At 43.7% G+C, this 16,671-nt stretch overlaps 1 protein-coding gene across 7 annotated transcripts in view; it reads left to right on the plus strand.

The window, feature by feature from the left end:
* The window catches only part of LOC124136555 (golgin subfamily A member 4-like), a 187,315-nt gene that overhangs the window by 61,681 nt on the left and 108,963 nt on the right, over window positions 1-16,671 (plus strand). For all 7 annotated transcript variants that reach the window (XM_048393602.1, XM_048393612.1, XM_048393603.1 and 4 more), the window contains 3 exons: window positions 4,095-4,325; window positions 6,619-6,732; window positions 14,307-14,453. In XM_048393602.1, coding sequence (XP_048249559.1) covers window positions 4,095-4,325; window positions 6,619-6,732; window positions 14,307-14,453 — 492 coding nt within the window. The remainder of the gene's footprint in view (window positions 1-4,094; window positions 4,326-6,618; window positions 6,733-14,306; window positions 14,454-16,671) is intronic.

Consider the following 16,671-nt stretch of genomic DNA (forward strand, 5'->3'; position numbering starts at 1 on the left):
AAATCTAATTGAAACAATTTAGCCTCGAGGTGTTGTAATAGCCTTCAAAAAACTTCAAAGCAATCCTTGTATTGATACTGTTTTGGAACTATCGCCATGGTTACCAGAAGTTTTCTTTGCCTGCATGACATGCTGCCAAGTCGGGCACTGAGATACTACAGCTTATGTACACAGACATATGTAACCCACGAAGAACATTTCAACAAGAGACTTGATTCATGCTGTGTGTGTGGATGTTGATGGTAGAGTGTCAGCGATGGCACCAATGGCACTGATGGTATACAGTCATGTCAGAAGCATTCCTTCTTCAGTTCTTCCCTTCTGTAAATGTTGGTAGATCTCCAAGTCTACACACAGGGTCGTTGATAACTTACATCCAGCCAGAAATAGGTGCCAACTATCCTTCAGCTGTATATGGTAGACCAAGTCTTGTAGGCTTTCCTTTTCTCAAAACATGGCTGCTATAATGTATTTGTCTTTTTTTTTCAAAGAAAATTGGATTACAGCAATAACAGCCCTTGAATTTGCATTGCATTTCATCATATCAGTGTTTGAAATAATTTAAAACCCAACAAGCCAGTCAGGCAGTTGATCCATAAGTGTTGTCTGCCCATCTTCAAACTTGTCTGCCCGCATTCAGACATTATATATTTTGAAAAAGCACCAAAAAATAAGAGACAAACCATGTTTTGATTCAGTTGAAATAATATAAACAATCACAAGGGAGTCAACAAGGAGTTATGATAAAACTGAACACATAAGTAGTCTTAAAATTATCCACCAGATAGTCGGGCAGGTGGAGGAAACTAATATGCAGCCCGACAGAAAAGTTGGTGGCCACTGGCAGACAGGCTGGCAGTTATGTTGACACTGCATCATATAATACATTATGGCCTGTTAAGGTCACGACCATCAGTAATGGTGTGTAATTAAGAGATGAAACAGTTGTCAGGATATGGAGGACTTTTGGGGAATAATCATGAATATGCTGAGATGTGCATAGGCTGAAACTAACCATTATTTACTATCAATTCTAATAATTTGCTTTCAAATAGATGGAGAATGATTACAAATTGTTTGCAATTTATTCATTACTAAAAGCGGGGCGGTCGGGTAGCCTAGTGGTTAAAGCGTTCGCTCGTTATGCCTAAGACCCGGGTTCGATTTCCGACATGTGTACAATGTGTGAAGCCCATTTCTGGTGTCCCCCGCCATGATATTGCTGGAATATTGCTAAAAGTGGCGTAAAAACATATTCACTCACTCACTCACTCACTCATTACTAAAAGAGAGTAATCTGAAATATAACATACGTTACACAAATTGTTTGTTGTTTCAGAGAGAAATATTGTGGATCAGTGAAAGAGAAACTTTCTGTCTCCAGACCTTTTAGTTTTAATTAGATGGTTCATAGTTTCTTTTCCTAAAAAAATGTAAGGCCCTAACAAAGGTCCTATCCCCTGATAATATTATACAGTCCTCAAAGTGGATCTATAAAGTGCTTTATTGGATATAGTTTCTGGACCAGTTTTGTGAATCTCTGTGTTCTTCATCAGAGGTTTGTAAATTATTCATCTTCAACACATCCAGAAGTAAGAAGGGTCCTGCTGGAGCTCATGTTGGTCTCCGTGTCATCCACCCTGAGGCCGTCTCCCTGCCTCCATGCCTCCCAACATCCTTGCCTCCCAGTCTCCCAGCCTCTTGGCCTCCTTGCCTCTCAGCCCCCCAGTAGCCAGCATCCCAGCCTCAGCCTCTCAGTCTTCTCCCATTCTCCCAGTTTCCCAGCCTCCCAGTCTCGGTTTTCCAGCCCCCCAACCTCCCGGCTTCCCAGAATCCCTGCTTTTCAGCCTCCCAGCCTCCCATTTGAGATCATCCCTGCCTCCTAGTCTTCCAGCCTCCCAGTCTTCTCCAATCCTCCCAGCATCTGAGCATCCCAGTTTTCCAGTTTCACAGTCTCTAAGCCTCCTTCCCAGTTTCACAGTCTCTAAGCCTCCCAGGTTTGCAGCTTTCCAGTCTCCAAGCCTGACCAAGCCTCCCAGGCTTCCAGCTTCCAATTCTCCTAATCTCCAAGCCTCCCAGCTTCCTAGTCTCCCAGCCTCCCAGCCTCCTAGTCTCCAAGGCTCCCTCTCAGCCTCCCAGCCTCCCAGCTTCCTAGTCTCCAAGCCTCCAAGGCTCCCTCTCAGCCTCCCAGCCTCCCAGCTTCCCAGCCTCCTAGTCTCCAAGGCTACCTCTCAGCCTCCCAGCCTCCCAGCTTCCTAGTCTCCAAGCCTCCAAGGCTCCCTCTCAGCCTCCCAGCCTCCCAGCTTCCTAATCTCCAAGCCTCCCAGGCTCCCTCTCAGCCTCTCAGCCTCCCAGCCTCCCAGCTTCCTAATCTCCAAGCCTCCCAGGCTCCCTCTCAGCCTCTCAGCCTCCCAGCCTCCCAGCTTCCTAATCTCCAAGCCTCCCAGGCTCCCTCCCAGGCTCCCTCTCAGCCTCTCAGCCTCCCAGCCTCCCAGCTTCCTAATCTCCAAGCCTCCCAGGCTCCCTCTCAGCCTCTCAGCCTCCCAGCCTCCCAGCTTCCTAATCTCCAGGCCTCCCAGGCTCCCTCCCAGCCTCCCAGCCTCCCAGCCTCCTAATCTCATAATCTCCAAGCCTCCCAGGCTCCCTCCCAGCCTCCCAGCCTCCCAGCTTCCTAATCTCCAAGCCTCCAAGGCTCCCTCTCAGCCTCCCAGGCTCCCAGCTTCCTAGTCTCCAAGCCTCCAAGGCTCCCTCTCAGCCTCCCAGCCTCCCAGCTTCCTAATCTCCAAGCCTCCCAGGCTCCCTCTCAGCCTCCCAGCCTCCTAATCTCCTAATCTCCAAGCCTCCCAGGCTCCCTCTCAGCCTCCCAGCCTCCCAGCCTCCTAATCTCCAAGCCTCCAAGGCTCCCTCTCAGCCTCCCAGCCTCCCAGCTTCCTAATCTCCAAGCCTCCAAGGCTCCCTCTCAGCCTCCCAGCCTCCCAGCTTCCTAATCCCCAAGGCTCCCTCTCAGCCTCCCAGCCTCCAAGCCTCCTAATCTCCAAGCCTCCCAGGCTCCCTCTGCCTCCCAGCCTCCCAGGCTCCCTCTCAGCCTCCTAGCCTCCAAGCCTCCTAATCTCCAAGCCTCCCAGGCTCCCTCTCAGCCTCCCAGCTTCCTAATCCCCAAGCCTCCAAGGCTCCCTCTCAGCCTCCCAGCCTCCAAGCCTCCTAATCTCCAAGCCTCCCAGGCTCCCTCTGCCTCCCAGCCTCCCAGCCTCCCAGGCTTTCTCTCAGCCTCCCAGCCTCCTAATCTCATAATCTCCAAGCCTCCCAGGCTCCCTCCCAGCCTCCCAGCTTCCTAATCTCCAAGCCTCCAAGGCTCCCTCTCAGCCTCCCAGCCTCCCAGCTTCCTAGTCTCCAAGCCTCCAAGGCTCCCTCTCAGCCTCCCAGCCTCCCAGCTTCCTAATCTCCAAGCCTTCCAGGCTCCCTCTCAGCCTCCCAGCCTCCCAGCCTCCTAATCTCCTAATCTCCAAGCCTCCCAGGCACCCTCTCAGCCTCCCAGCCTCCCAGCTTCCTAATCTCCAAGCCTCCCAGGCTCCCTCTCAGCCTCCCAGCCTCCCAGCTTCCTAATCCCCAAGGCTCCCTCTCAGCCTCCTAGCCTCCAAGCCTCCTAATCTCCAAGCCTCCCAGGCTCCCTCTGCCTCCCAGCCTCCCAGCCTCCCAGGCTCCCTCTCAGCCTCCTAGCCTCCAAGCCTCCTAATCTCCAAGCCTCCCAGGCTCCCTCTCAGCCTCCCAGCTTCCTAATCCCCAAGCCTCCAAGGCTCCCTCTCAGCCTCCCAGCCTCCAAGCCTCCTAATCTCCAAGCCTCCCAGGCTCCCTCTGCCTCCCAGCCTCCCAGCCTCCCAGGCTCCCTCTCAGCCTCCTAGCCTCCAAGCCTCCTAATCTCCAAGCCTCCCAGGCTCCCTCTCAGCCTCCCAGCCTCCCAGCTTCCTAATCCCCAAGCCTCCAAGGCTCCCTCTCAGCCTCCAAGCCTCTGGAGATGCAGCTTAAATATTTTGCAGCCAGTATGCTCAGTGATGATTGCATTGAAAAATAAAGTAACTTGTATTTTTTTGTTTCAGATTGAGCAACTGAAGAATAAGGACAAGATAATTTCGCACTTGGAGCGAGAGCTGGGTCATCAGTCGGGGTATGCGCTGCACCTGGCGCTCGAGAGGGAGTCGACGTCACACGACGCCTCCCCCCACCCCGCCACCCTAGCGGTCACACCTAACATGGATCTCAGTCTCGGCAGCAGCGGCAGCAATGGGAAACTCGGTGATGGCAGTGGAACCAGGGCAACCACTTACACGGTGAGGACCAAGCTCCTCACAGTGATAGCCCCGTTGGAGAACTCTCCGTTCTCTTACTACTGTTAACCCAGATAAATTACTTTGTCAGTTGGAAATTCTATTTCATTTCAACTATCATGTAATTGGTTTAGTGAGAATGCAAAGGGGAAATTCCGTTAGTCTGCAATCTTGAAATAATCAGTTAACAAACATTATTTCATTTGGGATACAGTAAGTCGTAAACTTTTCTAAATTCAGTGTAGTGACATTCCCAACAGACATGTACACAAAAGTATAAATGTCACTACATTTGGGGCTTGAGTGACACTTTTTAAGATTCTTGTAATGGCTCCTTGCTCACTGGTGGCAGCAAAGATGTGACCAGGGCCCCGTTCCCCAAAGCGATCTTAGGGCTACGATGATCGTAAGCCTATGTTAAAGTATGGGACTTACGATCACCTTAGTGATAAGATCGCTTTGAGGACCGGGACCAGGAGGGTAACGGAGTTGTCACGCTCTGGGAGGGAGCTTGTGTAGGGACATGCTGTTGAATTTATCAATAAACCCAACTCACTGACTCACATACTCTACCAGACCCAAGGACCGATAGTAAACTGAAACATGGTTCTGCTACTGTTTTGTTGGGATTTAATTGCAGTCTAAACTGTCTTCTGTCCATGTCATGTTAATATAATAAATCCAGTTGAATACACTACAGGTAGCATCTCCTTAAGGAGTCTTTCATGGGTCACATTTAGTCTGTCTTACAGACCCTGACACAAATATATCAAATACAGCCCATGCAAGTCTATAATGTTTGGTAAGTCTGGATTTCTTCAGTTTCAGGAAATGAAGAGAGTCTCTGGCTCCTTTTTATTATTACAACTGTTTTTTTTCTGTATGTTCATTTCAGAGACTAGATGTTAGTCAAGGGTCACATTCAGAGATAAGACAATTTAAGTTTTTTGAAATTCAAGATCTAATAATCCATGAGCACAGCAATCATCCTGCTTACTGCAGTGAAAGTTTATCAAGGCTGAATCTGATTGTGGGGTTAACAAAAGCATCAGCAGAAAACGATTGTGTCTACCTGAATATTTAACAACCTTCTCATAGCAGCCCTACCAAGTTGAGAAGTAGGTGAATACTTACTTGTACAATCATTGTAACCGGTGATTAGAGTGTACAATGATGCTTGACATGTGAGTGGCATACATACTTACGTATTTATCAAGATATGTTGTGATTATTGTATACACTGTTATGATTTCATCAGAAAAAGATACTTGTTTGGATGCCTTCTATATAAAAATATGAACTTAATGACCTTTCTATCGTAAGACAGCAAAATGTACAATTATATGTATAATTATACATTTAATCATATCATGGATGATAAAAGTCTTATAGAAATATACCAATTTGAGTATCATCCATTCTGTAACATTGAGTCAATTGACTTAAGGATTTCAATTTATTTTATCATTTCAATAAACTGTTCCACTTTGAAAGAATAGAAGAAATTGAAATCTATGAGTCAACTCTGTTTTCATTGTTACTACAGCTTGTAAAATGTATAAAGATATTCTGTAAAATTGATAAGTTTTAAAAAGAGTATGTTATTAGTGGTGCTGTGTAAAGTGGGTCAGCATCCTTGAATAAAGGCTATTGTATTTAGAGTAGTTTGTGAGTCTGTCATCATGTTACAATGGAGGATTATTGATGACTAGGTCTGACTGCTAATTACTTTGATATGCCTAACACTCAATACATGGTTTGTCCTGACTGTTTTAACAATGGGCTTCATGAGCAGGTGCTTGGGTGTATGCAAGGTCTGTGAGGGGATATGCACTGTGTAAAACTGTTCTTATAGTCGGTGAATTAATGATTGAAGTAAGTATGGCTGTTGTCAAGGTGATATTTACCTCGGTGAATTACACGTGAAGATCTGGATTCGAATATGTCATCAGCAACCCATGTTTGCTGTGAAAGGTAACTGTGCTTGTCTTAAGAGTCGACTAACATGATCAGGTGGTTAGGCTTGCTGGCTTGGTTGATGCATGTCATTGTGTCCCAATTGCGTGGATCAATGTTCATGATGTCAATCACTGGATTGTCTGGTCCAGACTTGATTATTTACAGAACGCCGTCAAATAGATGGAATATTGCTGAGTTCGGCGTTAAACAATCAAAGCCTTGTTGAAGTTTGGAGGTATGAATTTAGTAAATTGTTATGGCTATTTAATTTATTGTGAAGTCTATATAGTGTTGTGTGGGTAACATATAGATATTGAAGACTTCTTTGTTCTTGCAGCTATCATATGAGGGCGAGGGCAAACGAGCTATCGAGGATTTAGCTCACCTAGAGACTGAGGTCCAAGAACTAAATGAGAAGTGTGACTGCCTGGTGCAAGACAACCAGGAACTGGTAAGGATGTCAAGTTTTGTACAGAAACATGTTAAAGCTGCAGTGTCAGGTGCACTCCTCAGTTCACTGTGCACTTTTCTCAGTTCTCCATGTACTTTGACAGGGGGGCACGGGTGGCCCAGTCGTCTAAGGCGCTGCAATACGCTGTGCAGAGTTGCGTCCCTTGGGCACGCCAGAAACCGATGATTGTGGGTTCGAATCCCGGTTCGCCTCGATTATGTTTCTAGGTTTGTCAGCACCATACCCGTGCTCGTGGGTTTCACCAAAGTGGTAAACGTCTGAGACCTGCATCACTTCGGGTTTTCCTACCACATTAAGCTGACACACTGTGATATAACTGAAATACTGTTCAAAGCTGCGTTAAACCCAACTCACTCACTCACTCACTTTGACAGCATTATGATAGATATTAATAATGGATTGTTTTTTGGGGCGATGGGGATGAATCTATTTTTAGGTGATAACTATTTTGAGAATGTACTTTTATGAAATGCCCAATATCTTCATGCATTGTTGGTAGAAAATGTCATTATTCACAAACCAAACACAGTTTGATTTGGGATAAACTGTTCAATATCTCTTCATGAAACCCATCAGGCTTTCATTGAACTGGTGCCTTTTGCTATTCAGGAAGTTTTAACATTTTCATTCGAGAGTAGGTATAATTTCTATGGCATAAACGGTTTCTCCTACATTGTACAAGCCTTTTGGAATTCAGTTAGAATAGGTTTGCAGGAACCTATGCTTCTTTTGAAAGACGGCTAAATGGATCAGTTGGTCGGACTTGGGGACTGATTATGTGACATTGTACCCTGACAGAGTGGGACGTTGCTCATAATGCAGTGTTAAAAAGGAATAGAGGGAATTATTTATTTAAGTCATCAATCATGGTGTCAGCTGTACTCACAAGCTTTAGGATTGACCTTTTCCAGGATAATGAGGTATATGACATTCCTTTTGTGATTTTATGCACATATTTAAAACAGCAGGGGGTATAGATGATTTTTGTCTTCTTGTTCATTTGGAATTTGTTTTTCCATGATATATAGAACTGTATTAAAAAGTGTGATTCCCCATCAAATTTGTCTAAACTGTCTTATCTAACAATCCCAGTTAGCACCCCTTCCGATTGATCAATTGTACAAGACCTATTTATTCGTGTATAATACGCACTCGTGTGTAATTTGTACCCTCAATTATAGGCAATTAAATTCTGGAAAAATGTATCTGTCGTATATAAACATTTCAGGCTGTCAACATAAACCACGAAATGTATCTTTCAGCTCTGTTTTTTTCACCAAAATAATATTCTAATAAGAGCCCCCTATTTCTTATTTTGAGAGCACCCTGGGCGCTTATTATGTCAAATATGGTATTTGTTTTAACTCGCTCGCTCATTTTAATGCGTCTCAATCTTCCCTGGACAAACTTATATGTTCATAACATTGAAATCTCATTAAAACCGTAATGGGATGTCCTCAGATCTTCGTTTAGCGGTAGCAAGAAGTAAGGTATGATTTTAATGAGATCTAATACTCTCGGCCCGAATGTGATTGATGCATCGGGCAATAAACATGAAGGTCAAATACTACAACATTGCCAACATGGCCACTGGCACTGACTTCCTCTGCCACAGGTCCTCTGTGTTATGTCTGCGTAGTTCTTTATGGTAAATCAGTCTGGCTTTGAAGGTTGTGAGTTGTTGTTGAATGGAGTGTCATTCGAGTAGGAAGTGTGAGAGTGAGAATATGTTTACTTGTTTACTGCAGTGTGAGTTTCACTTGAGGTATTGCAAGGTTATTTCTGTGTGCAGGTAAGCTGTCAACAAATATGTCAAAATGTGTTAGAATCTAAATCAGTGTCAGATTGTAATCCTGTGGTGATTCCGGGTCAGACTGGGCCCTCATACCCCCCTACTTCCAAGTCCATCAAACACAACTACCTGTGTGTCATTGCCACTGGTAGAGCAGGACATGCCTATGTATTCCCTTGCCATTCTGTTTCATCTATTTTGACTTTTAATCCCCATAGAATCAGTTTCGGCATATGTTCAAGAATATTGATTATTGATTATTATTGATTATTCTCTGGCTTTGACGTTTTGAATGTGTGATATAAGCTGGTCGATTAGTTACAAGCCTCATGAAATAGCTGGTACTTTGCTGAGAGGGTCAATAAATACAGTTACTTACTACAGATGTAAGCAGAATTTTAATCCAAATCACAACAAAACTTTGAGTATTCATATACGAGTCTACTGATAATATTTTAACTATGCAGTAATTTTCTGTTACCCATCTTTGAGCTGTTAATTGTTTCGATTATTTTCCTGGAATTATGTTTTTAACCCTGCCCATATATTTCCACCTCCACCCATACCACCCCCACCCCCACCCCCTCACATGTCATCCCACATCACACCCACAACCACCCACACACCATCCCACACCATCCCAGTCCACATCACACCCCTTTCCATCCCCATCCCCTCCCCTTACTACACCCCTCCAACTCCATGCCACATCACACCCACGACCATACCACATCCCACTCCTCCCCCTCCCCTTAGTACACCCCTCCAACTCCATGCCACATCACACCCACGACCATACCACATCCCACTCCTCCCCCTCCCCTTAGTACACCCCTCCATTTCCATGCCACATCACACCCACGACCATACCACATCCCATCCCCATCCCCTCCCCTTACTACACCCCTCCAACTCCATGCCACATCACACCCACGACCATACCACATCCCACTCCTCCCCCTCCCTTCCCCTCCCCTTACTACACCCCTCCATCTCCATGCCACATCACACCCACGACCATACCACATCCCACTCCTCCCCCTCCCCTTAGTACACCCCTCCAACTCCATGCCACATCACACCCACGACCATACCACATCCCACTCCTCCCCCTCCCATCCCCTCCCCTTACTACACCCCTCCAACTCCATGCCACATCACACCCACGACCATACCACATCCCACTCCTCCCCCTCCCTTCCCCTCCCCTTACTACACCCCTCCATCTCCATGCCACATCACACCCACGACCATACCACACCATCCCATGCCACATCACACCCACGACCATACCACATCCCACTCCTCCCCCTCCCATCCCCTCCCCTTACTACACCCCTCCAACTCCATGCCACATCACACCCACGACCATACCACATCCCACTCCTCCCCCTCCCTTCCCCTCCCCTTACTACACCCCTCCAACTCCATGCCACATCACACCCACGACCATACCACATCCCACTCCTCCCCCTCCCATCCCTTCCCCTCCCCATCAACTTCCCATCCCCTCCCCTTACTACACTACTCCACCTCCATGCCACACCCTTTCCCATCTCACCCCCTTCTTATACCACAACCCCTTTCACTCCCTCCATACCAACCCCTACCCCTTTCCAGCCTCTCCTTCAGCCTCCTCATCATCTTACCATACCCTACCCTACCCCAAACCCTCTCACAAACCCCACCCAGCACCCTCCCTACCAGAATCCACATCCTCCCACCCTCTCCCACACTACATCACACCCTCCCCTCCAATATTACACCACACCAACTTTCCATATTGAAGGGCAGTCCAAAAGTTTGCATGAAAACAGTTTAATGTCAGTGTTCACACTACATGGATAAAAGCCCTGTTGTGTGATTCGACCCAGGGCACTAACCAAGGGTGCATTCGCACCATGAAACAGTGATACATATATGATTTTATGTGAATTTATTATAACAGTGAAGGTTAGGAGATGTATTGAAATGAAGAAACATTGGTTTTACTTTACAAAATAGAAATGATTTTTTCTATGATGACGTAGCCTACTAGCCCTTATAATGCCTGTACGGCCTACAACCTACATATACTCATCAAGTTTTGACAGAAATAATTAAACTGAAATATTGCTCAACGATCTCTGGCACCATTATGCAAAGCATAGGTCGACCACCATCAATAGGTCATTTGCAAGTAGCCCATGTTCTGTACTGTCCGATGTACGAATATTTCAGTTGTAGTAATGGCAATAAAATTGAATTATTTCATAAGTTTGAATCCATGGGTCAGTGTTATATGGCTGTGTTGGCCACTGTGATGGATAGGTGTCACCTGGAGGCCTTTGAGACAGGAACAATGGCCCTGGGAACGGCCTGGTGGGTTGAGTGGAGGTAGTGACAGATTAATGTAATGGCCGGGTACTTGCTGGGGAAATCAATTCGTCAAACGTGTGGGAAAAATCATCAAAATGTTGGTGTTTATGAGAAGTGGAAGGTGTTTGAAAATATTCTGCAAACATTTCATGATTTTCAGGATTCAGAACTGTCGTGGGACTTACTATCGATATACGAGGGGGAGGCAGACGTGGATTTATTGTGATCAACCAGTCGTTGTGCATGTGTTTGTGAGAGTGTAACGAGAAGATGAGGATGTAATTCCTGGATAGATGTGTGTTGAGTTTATAGATAGGGGACTATATTTGGAGACATAATACAATGTAATGATGTTAGGCAGTAGGTAATGATTACACAATTTGTGTTCCCAAAATGTTTTGGGGAATGAGTGAAAACATGGGCCAGGATCGTTGTATAAACATACTATTCAAATTAAGATGGGATTTCGGTGAATGTGCTAAAAAGGTTTTAAAATATACGTTTGATTTGATTTTTCTTGTGTGTAACAATTTACGATGCAGTGTTTCCCAAAAGTCAAATATATGTGATTATGAAATGTAATTACAAGGGTGAATATAGGCCCTTTATGTTTTTCTGTTAGGGAAGATGTGGCAAATATTTCTATTTACAGTTATCAGTTTTGCTGTGACCTACAGTTTTCATTTTTTGGAACTCTAATTGGAATTTCTATGTTTTGAATATGCAGTTGTTACTAAGTCTTTGATTGGAACCCCGATATTGCTGGATTCTGGAGTTCCAGGAATCAATCATGTCAAAATGTGTTGGTGCCTGTTTGGTTTTCATGGATTTGCTTTGTAATGATGTGTTCAGCTGATGTACAGGGGTTGGGAATTACTGGTAGTATATTAATGCATTGATGTTACTTGTGACGAAGTAGAAATTTGACAAGGAACAAAAGTTGACTTCAATTGTGAAAGTAATGGTAGGCTGGGACTGGAATAGCTTTATGTGACTATAAATTGGAGAGTTTGGTCGATGGGCAATTACTTGGCACCAAGAAGTCTGTGGAAAAGATAGTATTATCTGTGCTATCGGCGCTACAGTCAGATACCATTTTGGCATCAAAGATAGACAGGTGCCAATCAAGGTAAAGCTGCCCACCTGTTGGATTTACCTGTTGATATACATTTAATCAGGTACAAATTGCTCGTCTTTGTTGATATGGTCGCTCACTGAGAGTTCATTGATGTCAGGAAAAGAATGTTTATGTCTGTGGAACACATATGTTTCATTAACAGCTACAGGATCTGTGTAATACTTATTGTGATAGAGTTTATATTGGGAAGTTAGTAACATTATTTTTTTATCAGTTATGTTCGTTTGATAGCAACAGGATCTATGTTATATTTGTGACCAACCATGAAATAAGGTACCTCATGGGTGAGTGAGTGAGTATGGTTTAAAGCCGCTTTTAGCAATTTTCCAGCAATATCACGGCGGGGGACACCAGAAATTGGCTTGACACATTGTACCCATGTCGGGAATCGAACCCGGGTCTTCGGCGTGACTAGCGAACGCTTAAACCACAAGGCTCCTCCTCATGGGTGAAAAATCACCAAAGTTTCTCAGGAACACAAAATACAATTCACACGCTTCGATTCATATTTATTATAAAGATACATGGCATCAAACATTTTGACTCATTGTCTTCAAAGTCCCATCTGACTTTTAACTGTATATGCAATACTGTATTTGACGTAATAAGCGCCCAAGGTGCTCTCAAAATTAGAAATAGGGGGCTCTTATTAGAATCTCATTTTGGTGAAAAAAACAGAGCTGAAAGATACATTTCGTGGTTTATGTTGACAGCCTGAAATGTTTATATACGACAGATACATTTTTTCAGAATTTAATTGGCCATAATTAAGGGTGCATATAACACATAAGTGTGTATATATACGCGAATAAATTAGTCTTGTGTACATTGATCAATCGAAAGGGTTGCTAATTTGGATTGTTATAGCCAAAATATTAGCAAATATCGCTGTGGGTGCTTATTAGAGCGGGGCGCTTATTACGTCGAATACAGTTTTTCAGATTTTAGATATGATGATATGATTAATTGTATGTAGACATGTATGCTGAACTATTTTGAAATAATGTTTTTATTACATAACAAACAAATGGGAGAAAAATTTGATATTTTTGTACTGTCTGTCGCACACATGGCGATTTTTACAGAAGTAATTAAGTTGATGTGAAACATCTTTCTTTGTAACATCACAGCACAATTGTGTCCTAGCACCCATGAGGTCCCTGTTCCCCTGGTGGGTCACATTTACTGATTGCTAGGTAATTAGTATGACCATGACTGAGGGATGGCCTAAAGTATTATTTGGAATATGTCTGCTGTGGCAGCCATGTTGAAAAGTACTGAAGTCTCAGCTTCATTGGTCCACTGGTTTCAGGAGAATGTGTTTACAGCTGCTGACGGACAAACAGGTCAAAACATATGACCTCACTTGACTTTCAGTCAGGTGAGCTACAAATAGTTCAGTCTGTGTTCAGTGGCTGCCAAATAGAATTATAATGTAACAATGATTGTAAACAATTTAACAACTTAAAATGGTTATTTTCTACACCTTGTTAAAAAAACACAGGTGTAAAAAAATATTTCCCATCATTTTAACTTTGAAGTGTACAAACATTACGTTGCTATTTATCTAATATAGAACACGTTTCATCTTTGTAAAATCCTATGCAGAAAATGACCATTTGAAGTTTTTGTATCATTGTTACATTTTCATTCCATTTGGCATCCATTAAATTGTGTTTTCTTTAGCTCACCTGACTGTGAGTTTGCATTATACCCTGTTTGTCCGCCATCGATTGTAAACAGCTTCTCCTATGGACCAATGATTCTGAGACTTAGGTTCTTGTTCCCACCAATGATGACACACCAATTTGTACAAAATGTACAAATCTGATTTTCAATATGGCTGCCAAAGCAGACATATTGAACATTATATATTTGTGGCCATTACCCTGCCATTTTTGTACAAAATGTAATATTTTGTGTTTGTTTAGTTAAATGTGTGGCTCACACATCTGTTCTTTTTTTTGTGCATTATTTTTAATTTTCATATTGTTTTTTGAACATGGTGTTGCATTCTCTCAAGATGCATATTTGGCTCTATAAAGAACTGCTCTGAAATGCAGGAGTTGAACATTTGGCATGTATGTTTCATTTTCATAATTTATTCAGATCAGTAGTTTAGTCCTCAGTAGTGATGCAGACTGTTGACTACATATCCAGGTGAGCTACAGCACCATGGCACTATTTTTTTAGAAGTAGTGTTTCTATAATCATTTTTTGTGAAATGGTGCTGTGTCTGTAGACTCATGTGTGTTTTAATTGCAGAGCAAGAAGCTCAAAGATATAGAACAGAAGAACCGGCAACTTAATGAAAAGAACAAGAAATTTCTTGACAAGAATGTGGAACTTACCTCTTTCAACCGAAACCTCAAGGACCAAACTCAATTGCTCACAGAGGATCACAAGAAACTTGTAAGTTTCCTCATAGAAACAAGTCAACTTATGGTTGTGTGTGAGTTGGGTTATCATTTCCTTGAAAAGTATTTGAGTTATATCACGGCTTGTCAGCTCGATATTGGCGGAAAGCCCCAAAGTGTTGCAAGACTTAGACGTTTTCACTTTTATGAAACCTAAGAGCATGGTATGGTGCTGTCATACCCGAGAAACAATGTCAGGGTGAACCGGGATTTGAACCCATGATTATAGGTTTTTGGCACACCAAAGGGATGTAACTCTGCATAGAGAACTGCATCACACGACAAATGGGCTACTCATATATTTGTAAAATGTTAAAAAAGAAGAAGTTTTCTATCAACATTTTTAGTAGACTCTGTAGGTCTGAATATCAAGATTTAATGCTACACATATGCGGTTTGTTATAGTGTGGTCAGGACATCCATAACGGAAACACAAATACAAAAATGAATCTTTGTTAGCCTATAATTGTGTTTTCTCAAAATTTGAAGTAAAGACCCAGTGAAGATCTGGGCAAGAATTTGTCTTCAGCAACTCATGCTTGTTGTAAAAGGCGACTATTCTTGTCGTTAGAGGCGACTAACGGGATCAGATGGTCAGGTTCGCTGACTTGGTTGATGCATGTCATCATATCCCAACTGCGTAAATCGATGCTCATGATGTCAATCACTGGATTGCCTGGTCCAGACTCGATTGTTTACAGACCACCCTTATATTGCTGGAATATTGCTGAGTGCGGCGTTAAACAATGAAGAAAATTTGCTGCACGTTACAATCATATGCCACATAAGGCTGCTAGTTAATGATGTATTGGGTGTGTCATGCGCGGACTATTTTCTCCTTCTGACTGTATGTTGACTGTCTTAACCTCCTCGCTGACACCTGTGAAGCACATAATAAGCACTGTGTGTGTGTGGTGTGTGTAATTGTCTGACTCACATACGTGAGTGCTGCTTTCAAGAAATCGATACTCTGGGACTCACTTGTTGAAGTCAAATTGTTTTGACAAGAATTGTCACTGAAAGGTTTATATAATAGGTGATTGTGTCTGCTGTATCATTATGTTGGCTGTGATTGTAGTATGTTTAAGTCCCTTGATGTGTTCCCACAACACACTCTAAAGCTTGAGTAATAGGTGGCCTGGGCCACTGTAATGACCGCTGCCTGACACAGAGGATACAAGGGGGCACTGCCAGCTGCCACAAGCAAGTAGGAGAACGATCAGGTTTATTTTTTTCAGAGGTTGTTTCTCACTGAAGTGTATGTCTTTTGGAAAAAGGAATCTAATTGTTCTAATGAACATAACATAATTTCTGGTTACCCAGCCAGTAGACCAATACCAGTAGATGGTGGTTACCCAGCCAGTAGACCAATACCAGTAGATGCCGTTTACCAAGCCAATAGACCAATTTCAGTAGATGCTGGTTACCCTACCAATAGATCAATACCAGTAGATGCTACCCAGCCAATAGACCAATACCAGTAGATGCTACCCAGCCAGTAGACCAATACCAGTAGATGCTACCCAGTCAGTAGACCAATACTAGTAGATGCTACCCTACCAATAGACCAATACCAGTAGATGCTACCCAGCCAGTAGACCAATACCAGTAGATGCTACCCAGCCAGTAGACCAATACCAGTAGATGCTACCCTACCAATAGACCAATACCAGTAGATGCTACCCAGCCAGTAGACCAATACCAGTAGATGCTACCCAGCCAGTAGACCAATACCAGTAGATGCTACCCTACCAATAGACCAATACCAGTAGATGCTACCCAGCCAGTAGACCAATACCAGCAGATGCTAGGTATCCTGCAGGCCACTAGGTTCACAATGAGACAGTACACAGCAGTGAGTGGATCCCTCAGAACACATCACCTGGTTCTCCTAAACCTGCCCACTGGCTTCCATTCCCTCTGTCCGAGGTAATACGAGATAGCTAGACCAACAAACACCCATGTATGAGGTGCAGAAGCCATTAGCTCTGGGATTCCCGGAATGTCCTGGAGGGGTTGTCCCAGTCCCCAGGCTGCCAGGCTTTTGGGGTATCATGCTGTACTTTGTTTGTTGTGGCTGGGGTCACTAGATGTGTACTTACAGTTATTCCGGAGATCAAATAGTCCCATCATTTATCTGTTAACAGCATTGCTTGCTTGTTAGTTGGCATCTGGGGATGCTGCAAATGCTGTTTGTCAGAAAGAATTGGGGT

The sequence above is a fragment of the Haliotis rufescens genome, unplaced genomic scaffold (genome assembly GCF_023055435.1).
Source record: "Haliotis rufescens isolate VD_foot unplaced genomic scaffold, xgHalRufe1.0.p SCAF_12, whole genome shotgun sequence".
Lineage (NCBI taxonomy): Eukaryota > Metazoa > Mollusca > Gastropoda > Lepetellida > Haliotidae > Haliotis > Haliotis rufescens.